Below are 25,403 nucleotides of genomic sequence, written 5' to 3'. Positions count from 1 at the left end.
AAGGTACGCAACGCCACTTCACCATATTATTATTATAATTATATAATTTATATTTTTAACCGCCAAAATAATAAGCGAATTTTCCAATGTCTAACCGACGCGAGCTGAAAAAAAAATTAGGTTGCCACTCTGTTAGCAAGGGTTTGAACCTATTTCACGCAGTCTGGCATCGCAGTTGGTATTTTTCGAACTGCAAACTGCTGTACGGAATCTTCGTTTCATTTTCAATAAATTGCTTATTTTTCCAAATATTACTATATATTAGTAGAAATTTGATTAATGGAAGAAGAACCACTCGAATAACAATTAAAAAACACTTTTGAAGTAGACTATATTCTGCATAAGCTACGGAATGAAAAACTATTTCAAATGGAGTGGCTTTTTATGCGCGTTTTGAAAATATACTTAGATACTATAGAAAGTGTAACCATGTGACTGCAATATAAAAATACTATGAAAAAGAATAGTGCCAGCTACGGCCCAGTTGTTTTCAAGTTTGGCGCCAATAAGAAACAAAATTCAATATGAAATGCGACAATTACGCTTTGTGTCTGCTTACGAAAACATGATTATGTGAACTATATGTTATGAACCATATAAATTTCTATATAAAAGATAACGACACCCACAACTACGCATTATAAACAATCATTTATTTGCTAAGCTCTATTTGTATACAAAAAAACACCATAACAACCAAAACGAAAAAGAGCATCAAGATCGTTCTCTTAAACTGCCGCTCATTCGTTCCCTACAGCACAGAAAAGAGACGGCGATTTACGATAGCGGCAGTGGCTCTCCCGTTCGCTCTCAGCTTTGCTGTTTGCTGTGCTTGCAAAATATAAGCGACCTGTTCGTTTGTGCCATTAGCAATTTAACCAGCAACGGAAAAAGACGTGTGTGCGGACCGTGAATAACAAAAAAAAAGTACACGAAATACTTATATTTCGAGTTCGTAAACAAAAAACCAAGCGGAAATCTGTGTGCGAAAACCAAAACCGAGTAAAAATTTGTCGACACAAACCAAAAGAAAAACACGTGTGTTAATCTTGCCATTAAAAATGAACAAACATAAATTAATTGCGAACGATGACAATGTAATTTGAATGTTTCGTCTGTCGGGCAACATTTAGCAAAATTCAAACAAACAAATAAACAAAAAACAACAACAACCACAACAGACAACGGTAGATACATTTTATTGTTGTGTTTTTATTTGTTATAAGAAAGAGGTAAGTACACACTTAACTGATCACAGCAAAGATCTCGCGTAGGTCTCATTGCCCCAATTTCATTTACGTTCGTACGTACGTAGTGACGTTATGTTGTCCGTCTGAAGGCGGCCAGTCTGACTATCTGTCTGCCCGCCCGGCCATTTGTCTTACAAATCTCAGAGTATGTGTGTGTATGTGAATGTGTGTGTGTGTGTGTGTGTGTTTTTTGGGTTTTCTTTATTGTAAAAGTTTAATTGCTGTTAGCGGCTGTTCGACCAGTTTGTTTGCTGCCTTATGACTAACACAGATCCCAAGACGTCATTTTAGTATTAGGCATCTCTCTCTCCCTCTTCCCCTACTTCTTCTTCTGCCTCTGCCTCCTACTCCTTCTTCGTCTCTTGTTGCTTGGCTTAAAACTAAAATGGGCGACGCCAGTGACAGCAGCAGCAGCAAACTTTTCAGCTGGCTCTGATTGCATAAATGCCTGTTGCTGTTGTTGTTGTCGATGTCTTTTTCTGCTGCGCAGTCGACGCGCAAAATTTTAAGTTTGAAACAAAAACTGAATTTGCACGAAAACATTTATTTGTCTTGACCTCTACTTTTGACCTTTTATTACCCACAAATGTATAACAATTAATATGGCGTGCAACAGGTTGGCTTGCATATAAAACAGTTTTAGAGTCACAATGAATGTGCAACAGTGTTGAGTAGTTAAAGGATTATATAACAAAGCGAGATGTTGGTAGTTAATGTTTAGTATAACATTAAGTCACTTTTCCAACTTCAGTCGACTGCATCAGATGACAAAAGCGCTGACATCTATTGCAAACTTAAATTATATTCCTTAAATTATAAAAAGAAGACAAGAAAAATGAAGACAAAAAGCAATAAGGACAGCGAATAATGTTAATTGCATGTTGCAAAACGAAGTATAACAGTTTAAACTAGCAAATGTATAACACTATTTGTAATTGCAATGTATGACAATTGCAGACGCGTGTATAACAGTTTTATGGCCAATGTATAACATTGCATTGTTAGGACATGCGCATGCAAAATGTGCACTTTATCGTGTTATATAACAGTTTATGACTATGAGATAAATGCAAGCATTTCACATATTATACTGTGCATTCAAATTTGTAACCAAATTGTTGGAATTCAAGGTGTCAGCAGAAAGACAACAAAAGGAATTTTGATGACATTCATTGTGCACATAAACTTGGTTAAATAAATTCATTTTAATTATTCAAGGCAATCACGAATTATTCCCAATTAAATTTTCAATCCAGTCGCAACATTTATTTGATTACAATTAAATATTAAAATAAACAAAAGAAAAAATGTAGCCAAATAAATTCATTTGAATTATTTATGGCCCCTTTGTGAATTATTGCCAATTAAATTTTAAATCCAGTAACATTAATTATATATTTATTATGAAATCAACAAAACAAATCAGTTATGCGCAGAAAGAATTCTATTTTCGAGCAATCATTATCAATTATTTACTACCATTTATATTTATAACGATTTTCAAGTGTTATAACAGATGACTAGCGATTTTTATCATTTCTTGTGCAAATATTTTATTGGTTTAATTTTCGATTTTTAATGCTAGTTTCCGTATCTCTCTCTTCTGTTCTGCGTTTCGGTATCGTGTGAAATTTACACAGCCATAAATAATCAAATTCATTTATTGCAATTTTTAATTACATAAACTCATGCTCCGGCTATCTTTGCAGTTTTATCTATGCCGTATTTGCGTTTCGGGGGAAACTCCCTTTATCAAGTGTATTAAAATCTTCGATGTGCCCCTCAAGAATTGCTTATTTGTTATTTCTTTCATTTCTTTTTGTAATTTTTATTTCGTGTTTTCTGTTTCTTTTCTTTTCATTTTTTTTTTTTTTGATACACTCGCGCAGCACAGTTGCTGCGTGTGTCTTTGTATGTGTCTTCATAATTTTGTATTATTTGTCGATTCGACAAAAGATAGCTTATCATGCCACTATAACATATGCCAAACTGATTGGCTTGATAAGTCCTACTTGATATCAGTACGACAGTTTCAAACGCCAGCCCCAACACAAATACCAATACACGGATACACCAAAACACCGAAACCGAAACCAAACACCCAACAAATCAGACAACTTATACACAATAGTCGCCGTCGTTCATACCCTGTAAATGGTGCAAGAGTTGCAATAATTTGTGACGAATTTAAAATTCCTAAAAAATGCTCATTGAAATGCTTAAAACATCGCTTTTAAAATTTCTCGTAAATTTTAAATATTTAACTTTTCTTAGCAATCCAATAAATAGTACATAAAATTGATGAAGATCAGCATTAGATTATTAAATTTTAAGTTTGCATAATTTGCATATAATTTATGTAAAGATAATTCATTCAACTCTAAACACCAACAACATTCAAAAGAATAATTTATTGAGTGAATATTGATAAATAAAAAGGACAATCTTTAAAAATCTACATTAAATTAATACAAGTGAAACTTGTAAAATTTTCAACATATATATTCAAATTTATATACTTAAGAAAAATGGAAAATAGAGAAACATCATAAAAGTGTACATTAGATTATTAGAATTGAAAACATGAACACATAACTATATACACACAGATCTTCCTTTTCATTAGTAATAGAAGCCAATATTAATCTTACATTGAATTTGTGCTAAATATCATTAGCATTATTTCCCATTTCAATCTAACTTTAACTGGTAGCTAAGCTACCCCATTTAGTTTCAAGTACAGGGTATTGAAACCTTGCAGACAAGCTTACGGCGCAATAAAACACATTACTATGGATTGCAATTGACTAAAGCAAGAAATAGCCGTCAACTACACACATAACTCGGACTGTCTGGCACTCTGGTAATATGCCCCCAAACGCGCGCCCCCCTCTTACCTCTTCTATCGCCCCCACACCATTTGGCTACGACGACAACAACACGCCCCTGGCAACACAAAATTGAAATTCAACTGAGAGTTTGCTAATTTATTTCTTTTTTTGGTTATTTTTCACCGTTTTTTTTTTTTCGTTTTTTGGTTGTTCTCGTTACAGTTTTTTACGCTTTCAGGATCTCAACCTACGTCAACAAAACACGTTTTGATATTGTTTCATCAAATCGAAAAATTTACATAAGATTTGATTAGAAATAAATACGACACAGTCTACGACAAGTTGTTTGACAAACATTATCAATCAGAGAATGGCACAGATTTTGGGTCTACAGATTTTGTGTGCCGGCTTCCTTCTGCTAACTGGAGCTGGACGCGGATGTGAGGGGGCAACAGCAACAGCATCAGCCTCAGTCCCAGCATCATCATCATCAGCAGCAGCATTATTGTCAGGTGAGTTCCGAGAATATTATGTATTCGATTTGGTAAATATGGGAAACATACGACTACGACGCATTAACTCATGCGGATTTTATAAAAATAGATAAGAGAGAAATGTTGGTTTTTTTTTTTTTTTTTTTGTATTTGTTGGCCATCAAATAAGCAGTTCAATCCAACAAATGAACTCATTTATAAACTCATCAACTGACTCATCGACGCTTAATGATCTTTTGTTGATCCGTTTTTCATTTTTGCTGCTCGTCCGTTTCTTTTTTTTTTATGGTTTTAATAGCACCCGTAGGCTATATACATATAGCAATCTGGCCCGACAAAAAATATGTTATTCCAATATGAATGTGTATATTTAGTATTCGCGACCTTATTACGCGAAAAATGATATTGAGATTCTCGAGATTCCCGAAAAATGTTGAGACAATCGACGTCACATCGAATCGCAGCGCATAATGACGTCAAGAACTATTTTATTATACCCAAAAAAAAATGTTTTGTTCGCTACGTTATGCCGTTATTTATAAGGTGGCATACTATGTATAGAGCGAGAAGATCGTATCCCCAGTGGGTTGCGTATGTTTTTGTTTATATTTTGTCGTGGTCGTTGTTGTTTTTATTTGTATTTGTATTTGTATTTATTGGGATTCTTTTTTTGTTGTTCTTTTTTTTTTTGTTTCGTCGTCTTCTCTTTTATTATTATTTCTTTGCTACAAACACATGTTTTGTTGTTGTTCTTTTGCACAGTGTTTTTGTTTTAATTTGTGTATATTTTTCACTGTGTTTTTGCGGCTTTTGTTTTTGCGGGTTTTTGAAACAATTTCATTGATAATTTCGATAGCGTCGCACGTTGTGTGTGCGTGAATGTGAGTGTGTGATAGTGTTCGTTTATTTTTGTTTGATTCAATTTGTTTATTTGTACTTTATGCGAGTGGTTGCCCTTGTGCCCAGCAAAAAGAGATAGACGAAGAGAGAGAGAGAGTGGAAGCTCGGGGTTTACCTATTACGTGCCACATGCTCACCCGCTTGTCATGGGAGGTGCGTTTTGAGGTAACCCAATTACTTACACAACAAATGGAGCGAACGCTCGATGAAAGCATCAGCAGCAGAAATGAGTGCCAAATTAATTGAGCAATTGAGCGAGGCGTTTGAATAATTGTTTATCGCCAGATAAACTAATAGAAAATTTTAATAATCCACACACTAATCGATTCGCCACACACTAAAAATACCGTGAGTAACAAGAATGCGGAAAACAAGCGGACAGAGCATTTGGCATTAAGTAAGGTCAATTCTTACGTTTGAAATCGCTGTGCGATTAGAATTGTATTGAAAATAAACATACAAATTGAAAATTGAAATCGAAATCAACTAAAACAATTAATTATCTAATTTGGGGGCGACCTTACGACTACATAATAAAAAAGCGTGTTAAACCAAAAAGAAACAAGTAAGAAATTTGCAGTTAAATGTGCTCGACTGTGAAATACCTGCTACCCATTTTTAATGAAAGCAAAACAGTCCGATATTATTCTTGAAATATACCGAATTAATGTACCAAAAATACTAAAAATATACTAAAGGTCATATTCGGTATGATTATTTAACACCACGGTATTATTCTTAAAATATACCGAATTAATATACCACATATTACTGAAAAGTATACTCAAAGCTATATTTGGTATATTACCAATATATAGCTATAAACGCATAATATACTATAGGGTGCAAAATATTCCATATTGTAATACAAAAGTCTTACTTATATAAGTTTTGGAATTTTATATCTATTTCTCATAGTTTCTGAGATCTATGTTAGGTGTTCACAGACAGAATAACAGACAGACAGATCAAGAATATACTTACTTTATAGGGTCGGGATGCCTCCTTCTGACTGTTTTATACATTTTATTAAGACACAAAATTATAACACACTTCTCCGCACACATAAAAAATGTAGATATATAAAATGCATATAAGATCAGCGTGTTGGCGACACGTGACTGCCTTATAAATTCGTAGTGTTTGATATCTTATGTGTAGATGGACAGACCGAAAGGCGAGCAGACGATTAAAAATGTTGTTTAGTAGATATCGACGTATGAGTAATATGCAATGATTGGACAGAAATGTGTAATCGATCGATTCACTTGACGACTGATGCTTATCGCGAGTCAACGCTAGAGATTCTTGTAAAGCTATAAAACTTTAATTACAACTCGCAATAAAAGCAAAAAGATTCCATTACGCTGAATGCTATCGAACCCTTCTGGTAGTTTAAAGTACAATAATAGCAAAAAGAATTCCATGATTGGGCCCTAAATCATAAAAAGCAAAACTATGTGTGCGATTAGTTGGCTAGATTCGTGGAATTTCGCTCAAGCCAAATGATAAACCAAAGCCTTATCAAAGAGGGGGAACTGTGAGTGCTGTGCGTATCCTAACCTAACCTAACCTAAGATAAAAACTTAATGAAAAAATAAATAACACTTAGTTCGCAGTTTAAAGAAATACCCAAACCGAAAGAAACAAAAGAATGTCGTTAGCTGAAACAATCGATAAACGATAAAAAGGGGCAAATATTAATTCCGCAAATGGGAACCCAAGTGCAGTAATCAAGTTGTATACAACACGCTAATTAAAGCCAAGACAATCGATAAGGAAGAGAGAGAGAAAAAGTAGGCGAACGAAGGCGAAGAGCCACAAAGTGAACAGTTGGTTTTATACTCGCATATCGAGGCCAAACATCAAACTAAATTTGCATAACCGACACCCTCAAAAAAAGCACTTTCCATCTAGAGAGAGAGTCACAAAAAGTCAGCCGAAAAGTCCCTAGAGGCCTAAGTAAACCTCTATTTAATGTTGACAATTTGCATAGTCAACTCCCAACTTCAACTCTGACATTAGAGAGAGAGTGAGCGAGTGAGTCAATTCGAGTTGGGTGAGTGAGTGGTTGTTTTTTTTTTTTTTGTTTTCTTGTGGTTTGTGGTTTATCGTGGGCCACAACAAGGTCAAAAATATGCCACAATTAGCCACGAATAACTAAAGGCTAACAAACGCAAAAAAAAAAAGAAACAGGTAAAAGTGACAGCTGAGCTGAGTTAAATTTAGACAAATCAGAGCAGACAGACGGCAAGACAAAGAGCATAACCAAAAGCGAAAGGTTTTAACAAAAAAAAAAAACACAAAAAGAAAGAAAACATTGAGATCAGCAAGAACAGATACAATGGTTAGATCGCAGATATGATACCCTAGATGGCTGCTACAACATACAAGTAATACAATGGACAGCCAGATTTATGAATATTCATGAAGTTTTGCCAGCCAGTTTGACACTTTCGAGCTGTATTCGCGATACAGGGTATCTCGACAGAGAAATGTCAATGTCAGAGACATCAGTTTGTAGATTATGTTTGTTGCAGAAATATTTTCAGATCATAATAAGAGAAATTTCTCTAAATGAATGAATAAGGTAAAAGCAAACAAGAGCAAACGATTGAGTAAATGATAAATATTTAAAAAAATATATATTTATTTAAATATATTCATGCAACATTATGAATATTTTATAATTGCACTCCACTATTTTCTTTCAACATAAAATAAAGAAATTACTTTTGGAATTTAATACTAGATAATAAAAATAATTTGAACAAATCTTAAAGATATATTAAATAGTTCTAAAAAAAAAAATCCAATTATTATTTAAAGTGAATTTTCGAGATTTCTGAGGATATTTTGAAAGTATGAAACAAATCCAGCATCGAACAGATTTGTTGAAAGAATTGTTAAAATATTTGTTTCAGATTTTCAATGCATTCACATTTTAATATAAATCATAGATATATCGCTTTAAACTGATTCTATTCATTTATTTTCTATTAACAACTGGAAAGGTCCTTTAAAATTTTTGAAGGGTATATTGTAGGTTGTCGAACATAATGACTCCTAATCTAATTGAGCATAGCACAATGCATAAAAATAGCAGCGAAAATGAAAGAGTAGTTAGTTTTATATATAATATATATTATATTTTACAGGGTAGCTCGTAGCTGCAATCACTGCCAATCACAATATCTTCTACTCACCTATTCACCTATGCACAATGCAAAAAAATAGCACCTAAAATGAAAGAGTATATTGCATACTGCCTATCCTAGTTTTTTAAAGAGTATATTATAGACTGCAATCACTGCCAATCACAGTAACTTCTACTCAGCTATTCTATTTAAAGTTAAAAGCCAAAGGTCACGAAAGATAGCACACTACATAAAAATAGCATCTTAAATGAAAGAAAATATTGCGTACTCCATTTATGATATCATAAGCTATTTCTACAGGGTATTTGCAGACAACACGCAATGTCAGTTAGATCAGCTGGCTGGATTATGATATTTGCGTACTGTCATTCTTATAAATAGGCCATAAATCAAAACGCTCAACCCTCGACAGACTCTCAAGTGCAATTGTATCTGTACCTGTATCTGTATCTGTATATTTAGCTAGTTATATCTTACGAGATTGTTACGGAATGTGTGTGTTTGTGTGAATCCGCTGCTGATAAAACGCATTGGAATGTGTTAGCTAAACATTTAGCTTTCATTCTATTTTGCAAAAAACAAAACAGGGCGAAAATGGCCACCTTATTAACAGCGGAGCAATAGAAGCAACAACAACAACAGCAGCGATGAAGACCGCAACAGCAACAACAACAACAGCGACGGCGACAGCCACCCGCGACTTTAGTTAGCGGCGCTTGAGATAATTGCGAGATAAAAAGAAACGCAAAATAAATAACGAATAATAATAATCTTAACGAAATTCCACAGCGTCAAAATAACAAATTCATTCGCTTTGCTTTTGCTTTTGTTTCTTTACTTTCTTGCTTTTTACTTTTTCTTTTTTGTCTGGATTCAGTTATATTTCTTCTCTCTTTTTTTTGTTATAAATAAACTGGCCAATGACGACAGAACCATCAAATTAGCAACCCTTTGCTGTGAATTGCATGTCACACAATGTGTGTTGATAAGCAACTTTACAAATGACAACCGCAACTTGGACTTTGCACTCGCTGTGACCTTCAACAGCTGCTGCTGGTGCTCCTCTTCTTCCTCCTCTAAGAATTGCATTGCACATTATAAAAGATTGTATTTATATGAGTCAAGTGCCTTGAGAACTCATTTTAACCCGAAAGATAGCTACATAGATAGATGGATAGATAGCCTCCATAATGTGCAGATCCGCATGCCTTCAAAACATTCCACGAATTCCATTCACACACTTCAAGTACACACACACATACGCATAAGCTTCAAGTGCACACACATATAAACAATGCACTTGTGGCAGTAATACTTAGATTATATTTTATCAATTACGTGGAGTATTACGAGTATGTACGAGATTATCTGCAAGAAAAAATAAAGCTAAATAGATACGATAGTATTTACTGCTGAAGTATTCCAAATTTCACAACTAAAAAATGTGTTACAAAGTTTTTTTTAATTTATATATTTCAAGAAATAACTTTAATATAGAATATATAAAAAAGAGATAATTTCTGTAAATTTATTTATTTCAAGAACAGCACAAACTAAGTAAAAAAGTACCGCAAAGAAAACCAAAGGTCACATTTGGTACATATATCGATGTAGTACGACATTCGAAATATACCATAGAGGATAAAATATACTAAATTGTCAAGCAAATCAGCTAAGACCCGATTGCACTAGATTGCAATAGAACAATAAATAAAGAGTTAAAGATAAAAAATTAAGAAAATAATCGAATGTATTAACAAAATAGATCATCTGATAAATCAATGGTGCTTGACTAAAAAGGGAAAGTTGAGTTCCACATTAAACAACCTTTCTTAAAAAAAAGTTGCTTTATTTTTATAAAAAAAGAAACATAGAACGCAGGGATTAGATATTTGAATATCTCTATAGGTTATCATAGCTCTTTGTTGGCCAACTAAGTACGTGTTTTTATAGTCATTAAAAGTTTTGCGTGTTATTATAATTAGATAGGGAAGCAAATAGCACAGCAGAAGACAGACTGACAAACAAACAAACGAATCGTATTACGTACTAAGATTTAAATATAACACAATTAAAATGCTTGTGGTTTAGGAATTGAAAGAATTCAAGAATACAAAGATGTGCAGCTCATTAAATAGCGTTCATTAAAACTTGATTTATATTTGGTATATGAATTGTCTCTCTATATTTAAGAACTTAGGTAATACTAAGTGCAAACTTTGTATGCACAACTTTGTTTACCCTCGACATTTTACCATACTAAAAGTGAATACAAAAGCGAAAAGCGAAATGCGATCAACAAGATTATTATTGCCACTCACCGAACGAACCGAACAAATGAGTGAATCATCGAGCATCGAAATAATTATTTACATGTTCCACTCGGATAATAATCTGCGCAGACAGATCTTGAAGGTTAGCATCATCATCATCATCATCAACAACAAGAAACACCTCCACAGCACACAGAAAAGGGATTGAAAGAAAAAAGAAATAGACGACGTCAGTTTGTTAAAACAACATGACAAGAAATAATCAGCCCCCTTTAAGCTATCACACAAATTCCGATGTTGACATTCAAATCAAAGGCCATGAATCAATTTGAGATTTTCATAAAAGAATGCAATAAAAACACATAAAGAAGTATATTTCACATTGAGCAAACTTTGGTTGAGTACACTCATTGCATAACTGGACAGAGAAAGAGAAAGAGATAGTGATATAGAGAAGAAAGAGAGGGAGAGAGCTGGAAACAAGTTTAAATTTGTGTTGGGGAACCAGACGCTTTATGTGGCATCCATAAAAAAGTGTGTTTTGAGTTTTGTGTTTTGTTTTTGTCGTCGTTGATAAGGAATGTCCGAGTTTTGATATCGTGCCAACTACGTCATTTCTTAATTAATATGGTTTATTCACCTTGGCTTTCGAGTTTCGCGTTTAATCTGCGACAACAGCCAATGCAGTTAACTAATTCGCGATTGACCTTCCACATTTTATTTCGTTTAGTATATAGTATTATATCAAAACAAATGCTGTTATCAATTTTATAGCAGCGCATGCCAAATGCATTAGTCACTCGACAAATTTCATTACTTTTGAACCAAGTGTTTAGTTTTAGCATTCCAGCTAAGAATAGTTGGCGCAAGTCAGAGCGAGACAGCGAAAGAGTGAGAGAGAGCGAGAAAGGTAGGCGTGAGAGGTTTCACATAATTATTATTCATGGGATGCGTCATTTCCCAGACACATTTTCGATTAAGTGTATTATTGTGCCGTCGTCTGCTGCGGTCAATTGCGTTGGCCTAAAGCATTTCGCATTTCGCATTTGGCATTTTGGTCGATTTCTTGTTGCCAGGGCACTTTATGTCCGGCATGTGGGCCGGAAAAACAATACAGATTAAGTGCAAAAACATCTGCGCGGAGGTGGATTGACAAAAACAACTCCATTGTGCTACAAATTTATTGAGCGCTTTTTTCTCGCACTGCAGTAAATAATATCAGAGCGATTTGCAACTGCAGGGCCAGTGTTGAAAGAAATTTGATTATACACTAGGAAGATACCCTATAATATCGGAAAAAATCCCTTAAATAGGAAATATAATATTGTAGTATAATAATATACCATAAAAAATATTATTTACACTACTACTAAAAATTCCCTTTGAATTCTGAAATAATAATCTTAAAATGAAAGTAGAATATTGTTAACTGGAAATTTCCTAATACACCCTAAAGTATAGTAATATTGTAATTCACAAAAATATATGTTGCCAGTATTTTTTAAAGTTCTTAATTTTATAAGATATCTAAGATATCCCTAAGCCTTTATTAAATATTACATTTAATGAAATGAAAATTATTTATTTTAAATTATTTTACCCTTTATTTTATTCTTTTTTTCTTTACGTTATAATATCTTAATGTGAATTCTATCTTAGAATATCTTAGATTAGCTTCTTTAAAAAGAAATCGAATAAAAAATGTTTAAGCGTAGAAAATTTCATAACTTTTCTGAATTTATTAAAAATGTCAATGTGCTGTCTTCATATATTTTCTATATAAAAAAAAACTATAAACAAACTTTCAACTATGTTAGTTTTACTACCGTAAACAAGTTTGACAATGTTAGCAATTACGCTTTAAACTGCCCAAAAACACTTCTGAATTCAAGCCTAAGTATAACAAACACTCCAATTAAAGTGCTTAACATCAATTACTTATTCGAAATTACCCGTATAGAATATTAAAAGCATAGGCAGCTCCAAAGGGAAATAAAACTGATAGATAAAGACTAGGAAATACCCTCTTAATTACATCAATGGTACTATTCAACATTAGTGTTGTTTCATCTCTTCTTTTATTACCACATCGCATACCCCCCGTTGTGTGCTCTTTACAATTTACAGGGTATGCTGCCTGCATATCGCTTTCGTTTCGCATATATCAAAGGCATCGATTACATTCGTAAACGAGTATGCGATAGATATCTCTTACAGTTTCTGCGCTAAAAACGAAATGAATCGTTTATAAAGCTGAGCTCACACATGTCAGATATCTTTCAATGCTTACATACACATATACATACATATATCTGTGTGTATGAGACATACACTTAAGTATGTATGTGTGTCAGAGCTCCGTAAGTAATTAATGTCTGTCATTAAGTGGAGCAAATTCTCTTTAATCGTTTGCTGTGTGATTTAATTAATTGTTGAAATGACAAACTATTAACACAGTTAATATGCGTTGAGACAGGAACTGAAAACTAGACAAGAGCCAAAATGACCAAGACAAAACATAAATTATTCTCAAAGGCAAGAAGGTTTTGAAACAAGATGCTGACCGAAAAATACCCTACTTTATTTAGTTACATTTTTACATATTTTCTTAAAAAACATATATAATTTATTTGATCTTAAAGCAAGTAAAAACGAAGGCTTCTGCAATAAGGATGGGCCATTATTTAAATTCAGTAAATAAAAATATTATTTTACTTATTATACTTATACTTTAACTCATTATATTTTATTTGATCTTAATCTTGTGCGTTATATATGAGCAATTATTTAAATACAGACAATTAATGTATTATTTTACCTTATGTAAATATAATTATCACCAAGATAATCCAATTTGCTTTTCCTTACTGTTGTAGATTTCGAGGTTCAGATAGACCAGTGTTATTCTTATTTCTTATACAAAGTCTGTAAATTTTGGAGGCGACTCGCCAAATTTGCTGGCGCTAGCTTTAAAAGTTTTTGACTTACAGACACATAATATCTATTTTTATTACACACCAAATTTGCTGGCTCACAGTTTATGACATATACTTAGGGTGTTAGATAATAATCATAATCGTATAAAAATGTAAGATATGTAAGTAACTCAAAGAAAACTCTAATCTTAAAGACGCGTTACAAAAGAGGTTTATTAAAATACCCCATGAACCCTTTATAAATTCAACTAGAGTATGAGACTCTGTCATGTCTATAAATAAGTTTGGAGGCGAGCTGAAGAGAGACGCCACATACCAAAATTTGCTGGCCATAACTCTTTTAGTGTGCGAGTTACAGATGGGCAGATAAACAATGCTGGAGCAGAAGTCTTTATTATATTACCACCATCCATAAAGTGGCAGTCGCGAAAGAGGAAGCATTTTTCGCCGTGGCCCTTTATCAAAATGATTGGGACATTTAATGCATTTTTATACTGAAAGTGATTTAAAGGCCAACGCCCACACACATCGATCAGACACAATGCATTTTATACTATATGGATATAACCGAGTTAAGATTGTATCAAGAAGTTATGCGTGATGTTGATCAGAATCCGAACCAGAACACAGTCATGCATTTTGATGAGTCGCCGCATTCAAACAAAACACAGTATATATTATATACTGTATTCAGTGTTGATACAAGTAAAGTCACTTAATCCCAGCTCAGCTCAGCGTCGTGCGGCGCCTTCCATTCAAATAATAACAATATCGTAATTATGAATATAAATACATATATTATAAGCAGAATATTAATGACATCTGTTCAGAGATATCATATAACACATTTACGGGCATTAATCAGACGCTTTTGGCTCATAATTAAATTTGTAATTGTTGCAATTTGAGTGCGCATAAAAATAGCAATCAAATATCCCAGCAACAATAGCAACAACAAAAACAATTACCACTAATAGTCCAAAGTTCAGAACAAACGCTACCGGCATACAAAATTCTATAGATATCCCCCGGTAAATCTACCCGCTGTCTCTTTCTCGCTCTCGTTCTCTGTCTTTCTCATTTTGTGGTAAGAGTCATGCCGTATAAGGTAGCACTTTTTTTGACGCATAGTTAATAATGTGTATGCTTTTTTTTGGGGGGGAGCTACTAGTCGTAGCATTATACGATTTATGTACAGATGTACGAGCATATATATTATAATTGATCTATAATTAAGATAAGCTTTCTTGATACTGCGCATTCTATATTATGAGTTGTTGATGATAATGATGATGATGATGAAAAATGCTTTTGTTTACGCAATTTCCTGCGAATTGTGCTTATAAACCTTAAATACACACACAAAGTCTTAACTGAGTGTGATATGGATATATAGTAATTAGAAAAAATTCAATACTCAAGTCAAGGACAGCATAAATAATGATCATAATATTCAAGTAGACATCTATGAAAAAATACTTCGCACTCTACTTGAATTTGCCCTTACGTGTTGTACAACGGCTGTGATTGATCAATCATAAACAAACAAAAACACACACACATTGGTTGCAAAAATAAGTTAAGGGGGATTTCATAATCAGTTCTGTTTGCCATATCATTAGTGGGTAAGTGTGGCGAAAGTGGAAGCACTTTAGACAAATAAATAACAGTCATAAGCATGTGTGATCGAGGAGTCTTAACTATGCCGAATCGCGCGTGCCAAGTGCACTCGGTTTATACCCTAGACTAGAAAACTAAAGGGGTGTGATGAGCCAAGGAAATAAATTATAGAGTATTTTAGATCATAAAAGAGAATTCGAACAATTAGAGTAAACAATGAAAAAATACTAATTTTAATGATAAGAATTGACTCTAAACTTAAAATTGAATAATATTATAAATAAAGTGTATTTTTAGTAGAGTACAAAAATGTGTAGGAACATAAAAAAAGTAAATTTATAGATTACGAGAGTTTAAAGTCTAGTAAACATAACGAAGAAACTTACGAAATAAAATAAATGATAAAATATAAGATAGAATGTAATATTAAAAATTCTAGTATATTCTCATAGAGCTAATCCATCGCAGAATAGAATAGAAATTGTAAAGTAAATTAAAGAATTTAAGAGATTAGTGTAAATAATGAAAAACACTAATTTTAAGATAAGAATTTAATTGAATAATAATTGAAACTTCCGAAATAAAATAAAATATATTGTAGAAAGGAAAATTGAAAAATCGAGTATGTTAGTGAAGAATTAATCCATCGCAGAGAAGAATAATAATATATAAAATTAAATCAAATAAAATTATAGAGAAGCTTAAATCATAAAAGACAATTTAAAAGAGTAGTGTAAATAATGAAAAAATACTAATTTTATGATAAGAATTGAATCAAAATTTAAAATTTAATAATATTATAAAAGAAGTGTATTTTTAGTAGAGTTGAAGAAGAAAGTAAATTTATATATGTAGATAGGAAGATTAGAGGAATTAATGGTTAAAAGTCTGCAATAAAGTGGGCAGTTTCTTCTGCAACGAGAAAGAAAACTCACCTAAGATTACAAGTTCATGTGGGCAATAAAAGCTCGGTAGACTTCTCATCGCCGATAGCAGGGGCAGCGGCACTTGTTGATATCAGTTTACTACTACGCGAATAGTTCACAACTTTCCATATACTACACATATTTATTAATGCGCAAAAGCTGTGAAAAATATTGGGGAGAAGCATTTCTCTAATTTGAAATACAATCAAGTGTTTTGCGCATCCATAAATTAACGATTTTCAAACATTGTCAAATTTGTCTGTTTTAAAGCGAACCCAAAAGCCTGACAAATGATATACGACAATAATTATGAACAAATTTACAGAACGTGATTGACGTCGAGGAGGCGGGGAAAACAAAATATTTTGACAATATTTTTCAGCATTTTTTTTTTTTTGTTTTTGTGTTGAGCATAATTTGGGGTTCGGTTGCGGTTGGCGGTTATGATTTGGGCTTGGGTTTGAGTTTGGAGTGTAAAACGGCGCAGTTAGATCTAAATTAAGAGACAGAAACTTCAATTATATTTTCTGCTGACTGACTGACTGAGAGTTGTTGTAACGGCAACAGCAGCAACGTTTACTGCTTGTTTCTCCTCTCGACCTTAACGCAAAGTTGTGTGTAGTTAAGATACGAGACGGCGACCTCCTCTTCACGTTTTAAGCATTCTTTTTTATTTAGTTTGTGTAGATGTTTTTTTTTTTAGTTTTTTTTTCGTTCGTTCGGTCTTTAAGTAATTTTGCATGTCAGGCAAACCAGGCAGCGAGGCTGTCAGACGAACGGCGTGTCAACAAACTTGCCAGCTAATTGTACTAAAATAAAAATTGTATTTATTTATTTGTGTAAAATGCCGATGACGCTAGACGCGCTTGTTGTGCTTCATCTGGAAACTGGAAAACAGATTGCACTTTTGCATGCAACCTTCGACTGTAGATCAATCAAAAACGCAAAAAAAAAAAAACGAAAAACGAAAAGAGAAAAAAACAACAACAGAAATATGAAATATGTGTGTTTCTCTCGGCGAGCAGCACGTCAACGTCAGAAAGTGACGTAATTAGCACTTCTGGTCTTCGTAAAAGCCGTATCGCGGATGCCACCTACCAACCGCTAAATGCCAATCGCTAACCGCTAATGAGAGTAGTCGACCCAATTGTTAAGACGGATATGTGCCCAGTTAATTTGCATCGTCTTCGAAGACCTTTGAACGTGTCGCTTTACCAATGGTTATTTGTTTTTGTTGTTTCGGTTTCTGTTTTTTTCTTTACTGCGTATCTTGCCTTTTTTATGCTGACCAATCGGGTCAATAAACCCCCAACAACCAATATGAAACAAATAATCAAGCAAAAAAAAAAAAAAAAACTTTAACTGAAAAGCGAATAGCAGAAAAGCTGAAAGCTAAAAGAAAAGAAAGCACATCCAACGTTTTTTTTTTTATTTTTATATTCTGGTTGTTGTTTTTGCCTTGCAGAATCGCGCTGAGCAAACATTTAATTTCGATTTTAAAGCGCTTTTCCAAGCGTGCTTCGTCGATTCGTTTCAGAATGAATTCTGTAAACTCTGCAGATCTGTTAGCTTGATTAATTCCCCTACAAAGTAACGAAGAATCATAACTAAATATCAACAGCAGTGTGTGGTCTGCCCTAGAATTCTATTTTGTTCGTGCTCCGATGTCGCAGATCACGCAAACTATCGTGACGCCCTTCTCTGCGCTTCACATCAAAATAAAAACATAAGCATAACAAACTTGAACCGTTATCATGCGAATGCGAATGCCAACGACCGGGTTAATACCCTTTCAAATGCCTACAATAACAGCTGGATGTTAGAACACACAATAAATTCGAGCTAATTTGTTTGCATAATAATAATGTTTGAACTTGCTTTTTCATACCATAACTTATTTGCCGACTTATTGTGTCGATCTGAACTCCAGGTGTGATTCTACAAAGAACGTATACGTAATTTTAATTTCTCAATTCTGTCGAAGGATGAATACAACAAATAAATTTAATAAATAAACTGAATACGATCAAATATTATTGAATGGATTCCTTATTGTAATAAGAATTTGCGATAAACATTGTTAAATTCTTGTGATGTTTTTTGCATAAAAAAGATTTTTTTAATTTATTTTAAACCAAACGTAATATTATCAGTAATCTGTATTTCCAAAACGGATTTCATATTATAAAGAATAGGTATAATAAATATAATTAATAGTTGAATTCTTTTGAAAATTTCTGCACAAATAGAATAAAAATAAATATAATCAGAGTTTCTAGAACAATCACCTTTTTTATATTGTAGATTTGATATTTAATTATAAAAAATGTTGTGATTCATCTTGCGCTCTATTTAAAATAGAGCTCCTATAGTAAAATTATTCTTATCTAAATATATAAAAGAACAAACACAAAAAAGTCGCTATTTCTTAAAACTTAGAATGATTCACTTTTCGACCCATTTTTGATGTCGCAATTATATATAGTACTTTAAGAAATAGGGCGCTGCTATTTATTTGAGGAGTTTTTGCTGACTTTTCTTTTCACAAATGTATATGGTTTATTTTACAATTCATCGAATTAGACAACATATCTTAAAAAAAAGAAATATAGCCCCCAATAAAACATAATCTACGCACTTTGGCGACAATGTTAATAACCCCAGCATAGAGTATTGAGTATAAAGACCAAACCTACATATTGTCGTCGCATATATATGTATGTCGTATGTCGACAGATCACATTTGTGTGATAGCGTAACTTATATCTATTTTAAATTATGTTCAATTGAATGCGCTACGCTTCACCTATATGCGGTTATATGACGTCAATTTATCATAAACAAAAAACCGCAGCGGCAACAACAACGACAACAAAAAAGAAAACAAATCAATAGCCTCGATGATATTTAGGAAAGTTTGTAATCAATTGCGACGCACATTGTAAAAGGGCAACCCATCTAATAACAATAACAATAAAAATAATAATAATAATAATACTAACAATAGTAATAACTGAAGCGATCCGTAAAATAGAACGTGATACGCAACATTGAAATTTATTGATTCAATGGAAAGGTTGGAAAAAGAAATAAAAGAGATCGCGATATCTTTTGGATCGATCGATCGATCGGTTCGGTTCGATTTGATTCGATTGATCGGTGCAAAGAAATTCTTGGCAAAAATCAAACACAAAAGTGCGAGCATTTCTTTTTGTTGTTGTTTGTCTTTTTTGTATTTTTTGTTTTGTTATTATTCTTGAATGCCATTCCACATTTCTTTCGCTCTCTTTGCCATCCTCCTCCAGCCTCCACTGTGCCCTTTACCATTCCCCGCTTTGCGTGCGACTTGAGCGTTCAGTAATTCAATGATAAAATGTCAAAAATCAATAACAATAAATAAACGAGAGTATGCCTCTTTGTACTTTGTATCCCAATTTTGTTGTTGCTTTTCTTTTCGTTTTTCGCTTTTTTTTCGGGGGCTGTCCCTGGGCACTTGTTGTCCGCCCATTCACGATCTTTTTAGCATTGGTCAACTGGTCCACAATATGCGGCTAATCAAATTGCAATTTTTATAAATTTACCTAAACATCGATTGATTAATGCGCTCCGATATTAAAGACAATCAGCTGATAGACTATAGACAGACGTATTCGTGCATTCTATAGGAAAGTTTATGGGAGAGTGGAACATTTTTATTATAGCAGCTTATTACACTTATCATCCACATAGGTTCCACATGCGATCTAGGTGTCGTACTTATAGTTTTCATTAAGATGAAACAGATAACTCATAACTAGTATTTTTACTAGTTATTAATATACAGTCATTTACTATCCACATGCAATCCACATTTCGAAATATTGCTTATAGTAATCTTCACACTTTCGCGAGTCCACAATCACTTAACATCCTCATAACACTAATGTTCGTTAAAATTCCGAAATTACCCATCGAGCTCTTTAATGCCCAACTATAATCGTATTCACACCCTAATCAAGCCAAACGTGAGCTTCAACCGCACACTTGTTTAGACGAAAACCACTTAACATCCACTTGCCATGCGTGGAAACTCTTCAATCGGTCTGCTAACTCTATTATGGCAAATAAGTAATAAATCCACACTTTAGCCAAAACTAAACAACATTAGGGGCAATCAACAAGTGCTTACCATCCACATACGATCCACAAGCTAGACGATTACATTCCAAGCATACCCATAACACAACCAATTATAGATAATAATTATAGACACGCGAACGCACACGGATGTCAATCCAAATGCCATCCACACATGCAGTCCATACTCAACAATCGAGCTTATCAATCATTTTTGGCAACACACAGACACACACAAACACTCGAACAAAAAACCTGTCACTTAGGTGCTAATTAAGCATTTGCGACCTCTTTCAATTGCAGACTCTGAATCATATCATGACAAATGCGCTGACTTCAAGTGCCCGGAATTACCCGAATGTCCCGATGACAGCGAGGCAAGCGACTTCTACATGCTGACGGACTTGCAACTCAGCCATGACAGAGAGCGAGTCAAACGTGATCTCCAAACCGATCTCCTAGCCGAATGCTGCTATCAGCCACAGTGTCGTTGCAACAAATGCCCCGAGCAGCCGCAATGTGAAAACGAAGAAGTGCTCATCGAACTGAGCGCAGCCAGCGGACAGCCCGGAAATTGTTGTCCACAATTCAAGTGCGGCAAAGAGCCGCAATGCGAAGCGGGCAACAAAAACCTGACCTACTGGCTGAACCGTTGCACCAAGTGCAACAGTTGTCAGGTGCCGCCCTGCCAGGATGTCTGCTATCAGGCGGATCCGCCGCACAATTGTATGAGCGACGACAAACAGCTGATGTATAATGGGGACACTTGGCTGGAGGGTTGCAGCGAATGCAAATGCATCGATGGCGAGAAACAGTGCATTGCTGACAGCGATGTGCAGATCGTTGAGAAGTCGACTTCGACTTCTAAGACACCGATGACTAGCACGCCAAGTACAACAACCAGTTTGACCACAGAAGCGGGAGTTGTGAAAGAGACCAGCTCATCTGTTGAGATGTCCCTGGAAGAGATTGAGCTAACGACAAGCTCTGAGCAGCCAGTAGTTAAGCCTGAGCTGAAATCGGGCGCTGAAGAGTCGATAGATATGCCAGAGATTGTGGAAACTGAGTCAGAACTGAAGCAGCCAACTGTGGAGACCGAACTGAAGCCATCTGTGGAAACTGCGCCAAAGTCCGAGACTGTGGGAACACAGCTAAAGACAGACATTGTGAAGCTAGAGCTCTTGGCAGGCAACACAATCACTTCCAATAGCAGCACAAATGATGACTTGGATGAGACCACAACGCCAGCGATGGAGAGCGAGAATACAGACGAGCTGCCGCTGGACAACACAGAGACACCGCTGTCTGAGGAGAAAGACACAGATGTCAATGAGCTCAACATAGCTTCGACAGCGGAGTTTGCGAGCTCGACAAGCAGCACACAGCAACAAGAGATAGAGACCGATAACAGCCTAGAAGAAAGCACAGATACTGCGTTGGACAATTTGGAACTGGACAGCACTTTGAGCAGTACTGAATCAACGTTTGCCTCTGCAGCCTCCTCATCTGCACCTGACTTCACCACGAATGCTTCGTCCTCTGCAGCCTCCTCAGCTTTACCGGACTCCACGACTAAAACTTCCTCAACTGCAGCTTCCTCAGCTTCACCGGACTCAACGATCAACTCTTCTTCCTCTGCAGCTTCCTCAGCTTCACCGGACTCAACGACCAACTCTTCTTCTTCTGTAGCCTCCTCAGCTTCACCGGACTCCAACACAAACACCGCGTCTTCGCCGTCGACTCTAACTACCGAAAGTCCAGCTGCGTTGGCAACCTCATCGCCAGCACCGCTGACACCGGAATCTACCAGCTTTCATCGGGACGCAGACATCCTCGATGCCGACTATCGTCTGGCCAGCGCTAGTCCCAATGATGCCGGCAAGCATCCAACGAATCTGCACAATCTATTGAAATTCATACTGTTCATCTTCGTCGTTCTTATCGCCTGCATTGTGCTGATGGCATTCATTTACATTTATCTGCGACGCCGCAAATCGATGTACTCGAAGGTGGTCCAATCGGACTCCAATCTGAGCGAGAATACACACACATCTGATCTAGTGCTGGACATTGACACTGATGATACCGATTTGCCACAGAAGCAACAGCTGAAGGAATTTGTGGAATAGACATTTAGATCGCTGTTTCTCACTCAGCGGAGTATTTTGAAGAGCTAAGCTAAACAACAACAAAAAAAATATTATACATATATCTATAATTATTTATTATTATTTTGTATTATATAACGACAATTAATTAAGCTTTGTGATAATGTGGCAACAAGAAAACAAAACAAAAATCAAAAAACAAAAAAAATGAAAAGAAATGAAAAAACAATATAGTATTAGTTCAATAGTATTTTGGTTAAGCCGTTTACACGATGACGCCGTTTACACGAAGTTAACTACACAATAGTTGAAATAGTTGTTTGTGTGTAGATCTCATGCTTCATTGCTAACACTGTTGTGTTCATCGTGTAAACCCTAAGCACAACAACAACAACCACAGACACACCATCAAACTTACAACTTGAAAACGCTTGTCTCAAAAACAAAATCAAAGAAAAACACAAAAACACAAAAAAAGAACACACAACATTGAAAAGGAAATTACACCGCACTGATTACACATTCCTGTTCAAGCGTTTTTTATTTCTACTTTAATTACAAAAAAAACTTATTTACATATACATACAACAAAAATGAAATGAAATACCAAAGCTCTTAGTAGTTAGCGTCGACGGTCGCTCAACAACGGCCTCAGACCCGCCTCGTTTTTGGTTAACTGTAATAAAAGATAACGAAATCTATTGCACAATTCTGCGTCTCAAATATAATTATTTCATATATCTTTGGGGGGCTTGGAGGGGAGTGAAATGTCAGCGAATTACTTACGCTTAAGCAGGCGCCGTCAGTGCATCCAATTGTTGCACAATGCCGCGCAACACTTTCGACGTACTCGAGTCCGGCAATTCATCCAGCACCGATGCCGTGCTGCCTGCCAAGACGCCAACGCGCGGATCGATGGGCAGCGTGCCCAGATGTGGCACCTTAGCCAGTTGTGCCAACTCCACGCCGCCGTTCGACGAGAATATATTGGTGCACTCCGTGCAATGTGGACAAACAAAGCTGTGGAAGAGCAAATGTCATTAGATTGCAAACTAAAATGGTCTAGATTAATCGCACAGACTAGCTTTAAAGCTCATTAAAGCTGGTTTTTATAAATGTAATGCCACTCGAGGAGAATGTTTTGGTGAACTTGTATCATAGATAACCAAATGAGATTATTTATGTTGCAAAGATGTATTTCCTTTAAGCTTGCTTATTATAATAAATAAGACAATGGGTCTTTTTCAGTCAATGTCATTGCAGCACAATTGCATTCTGAGATGACACCAGCTTAGTGTGACTCAATCGCCAGCTAGATGCCGGTAACAACTTAAATATGAACTCAAAAATTTACGTGCTTTTTAATGCGGTACGTTGTATCAGCTGCGACGTCTTCGAAGCTCTATTTCTTGACAGATGAATAACCATAAATTCAAGTAATTTATGTATATGTACGCTTCATATTCTTGAACTAAAAATATTCTACAATTCACAAATTGAAAATTCTATGGAATGAATATAATATAGTCTATGGAAAGAAGCAAACCAAATGCACAACAACGAAGATCTTATGTACTATTGAAGCTCTTGAAATTTACTTCTTGGTAGCAATCAAGGTAAATTTATATTTTAATGTGACTAATGAGTCTGCTAATGTTTAATAGTTTTGCTAAGCAGTTGTACTCCAATATCAAAAGCTCCTACATTCAAAGCTCTTTAAATTAACTCATTGATTACAATCAAGCGCAAGCTTGGCACGCTAAAGCTTTCAGGTAGTTCAATGTGAATGAAGTTTAAAAATCTAGAAAAATCTAATGAACTTTCAAAGCTCTCAGAATTCACATGTGAAAGTATAGTCTAATGCAGATAGTCTAATGTGATTTCAACGCACTTTTCACATATTGTAATACAATGAAATACGTCATCAACGTAGACGTGCACTAGAATTGCATCAGCTTGGGAAGCTGACGCTGCAAAGGCGTCCCACTAAGCTCCAGTAGCTTTAACTATATTTATAGCTTATCGTCACGTGTAGCTGTCAATTTTCGCTTGACTCACCCACTCATGTTCTCGACAATGCCCAGCAGCTTGATGCCCGTCTTCTTACAGAACGTTATCTCCTTGCGCACGTCATCCAAAGCGACACCCTGAGGCGTAGTTACAATAATCGCCCCATTGCAGGGCACCTCGCGCATGCATTCCATAACCGTAATGTGCTCATCGGAGGTGCCGGGGGGTGTATCAATGATTAGGTAGTCCAGTTCCTCCCATTTGACGTCCGTTAGAAACTGTCGAATCATCATGGTTTTCTTGGGACCACGCCAAATCACCGGATCACTGCGATTCTTGAGCAGAAATCCAATTGACATGACGGCCAGAGTTTTGCTGTCATCCGTATAAATGGGCACCCAACCATCGTCGCATTGGTAAATATCGCTGCCCTCCAGACCCAGCAAATATGGTACACTTGGGCCACACAGATCTATGTCCAACAGACCGACCTAGCAATAAAAGATCACCAAAAATTACAACTTGCAATTGATGAATTAAAAGTTATCTACCTTATGACCTGTTGCACGCAATGCCAATGATAATTGTGTGCTAACTGTAGATTTGCCCACGCCGCCTTTGCCCGAAAGCACCACGATTACGTTTTTAACGTTGTCCAGCATTATTTATTGATAACAATTGAAAACAATATTCAAAATACGTAATTTCATCAGCACAACAAACAAGTTGATCAGCTGTTTTAAAGTAAGGGCTGCACAAAATTATACTAAGGTTACCGGCA

At 35.2% G+C, this 25,403-nt stretch overlaps 3 protein-coding genes across 6 annotated transcripts in view; 1 reads left to right on the top strand and 2 right to left on the bottom strand.

The window, feature by feature from the left end:
- The window catches only part of LOC117571690 (transcription factor SPT20 homolog), a 144,741-nt gene extending 133,615 nt beyond the window's left edge, over positions 1-11,126 (bottom strand). For 2 of the 4 annotated variants that reach the window (XM_034253978.2, XM_052005853.1), the window contains exon 1: positions 10,955-11,126. Coding sequence is in view for 1 of the 4 variants with exons in the window: in XM_052005853.1 (XP_051861813.1) it covers positions 10,955-10,983 (29 nt within the window). In the remaining 3 variants the exon portion in view is untranslated. Of the gene's footprint in view, positions 1-9,389; positions 10,020-10,954 lie in introns of those variants that run through there. The other 2 variants (XR_007955091.1, XR_007955090.1) reach the window with 2 other exon arrangements.
- On the top strand, positions 866-23,321 carry LOC117567564 (phosphatidylinositol 3-kinase 2). The gene is made up of 3 exons (XM_034247624.2): positions 866-1,232; positions 4,304-4,593; positions 20,808-23,321. The coding sequence occupies exons 2-3, from the start codon at positions 4,452-4,454 to the stop codon at positions 22,631-22,633; spliced, it is 1,968 nt and encodes a 655-aa protein (XP_034103515.1). The 5' UTR covers positions 866-1,232; positions 4,304-4,451; the 3' UTR covers positions 22,634-23,321.
- On the bottom strand, positions 23,102-25,365 carry LOC117567565 (cytosolic Fe-S cluster assembly factor NUBP2 homolog). The gene is made up of 4 exons (XM_034247625.2): positions 25,174-25,365; positions 24,671-25,113; positions 23,399-23,632; positions 23,102-23,288 (listed from the first exon to the last, which is right to left on the bottom strand). Exons 1-3 carry the CDS (start codon positions 25,282-25,284, stop codon positions 23,401-23,403), a joined length of 786 nt encoding a protein of 261 aa, XP_034103516.1. The 5' UTR covers positions 25,285-25,365; the 3' UTR covers positions 23,102-23,288; positions 23,399-23,400.
- Between the last annotated feature and the right edge of the window lie 38 nt (positions 25,366-25,403).

This window comes from Drosophila albomicans, chromosome 3, assembly GCF_009650485.2.
Source record: "Drosophila albomicans strain 15112-1751.03 chromosome 3, ASM965048v2, whole genome shotgun sequence".
In the NCBI taxonomy this organism is placed as follows: domain Eukaryota; kingdom Metazoa; phylum Arthropoda; class Insecta; order Diptera; family Drosophilidae; genus Drosophila; species Drosophila albomicans.
The sequence above is the reverse complement of the archived record's forward strand: the minus strand, read 5'-3'. Positions and strand labels throughout refer to the sequence as shown.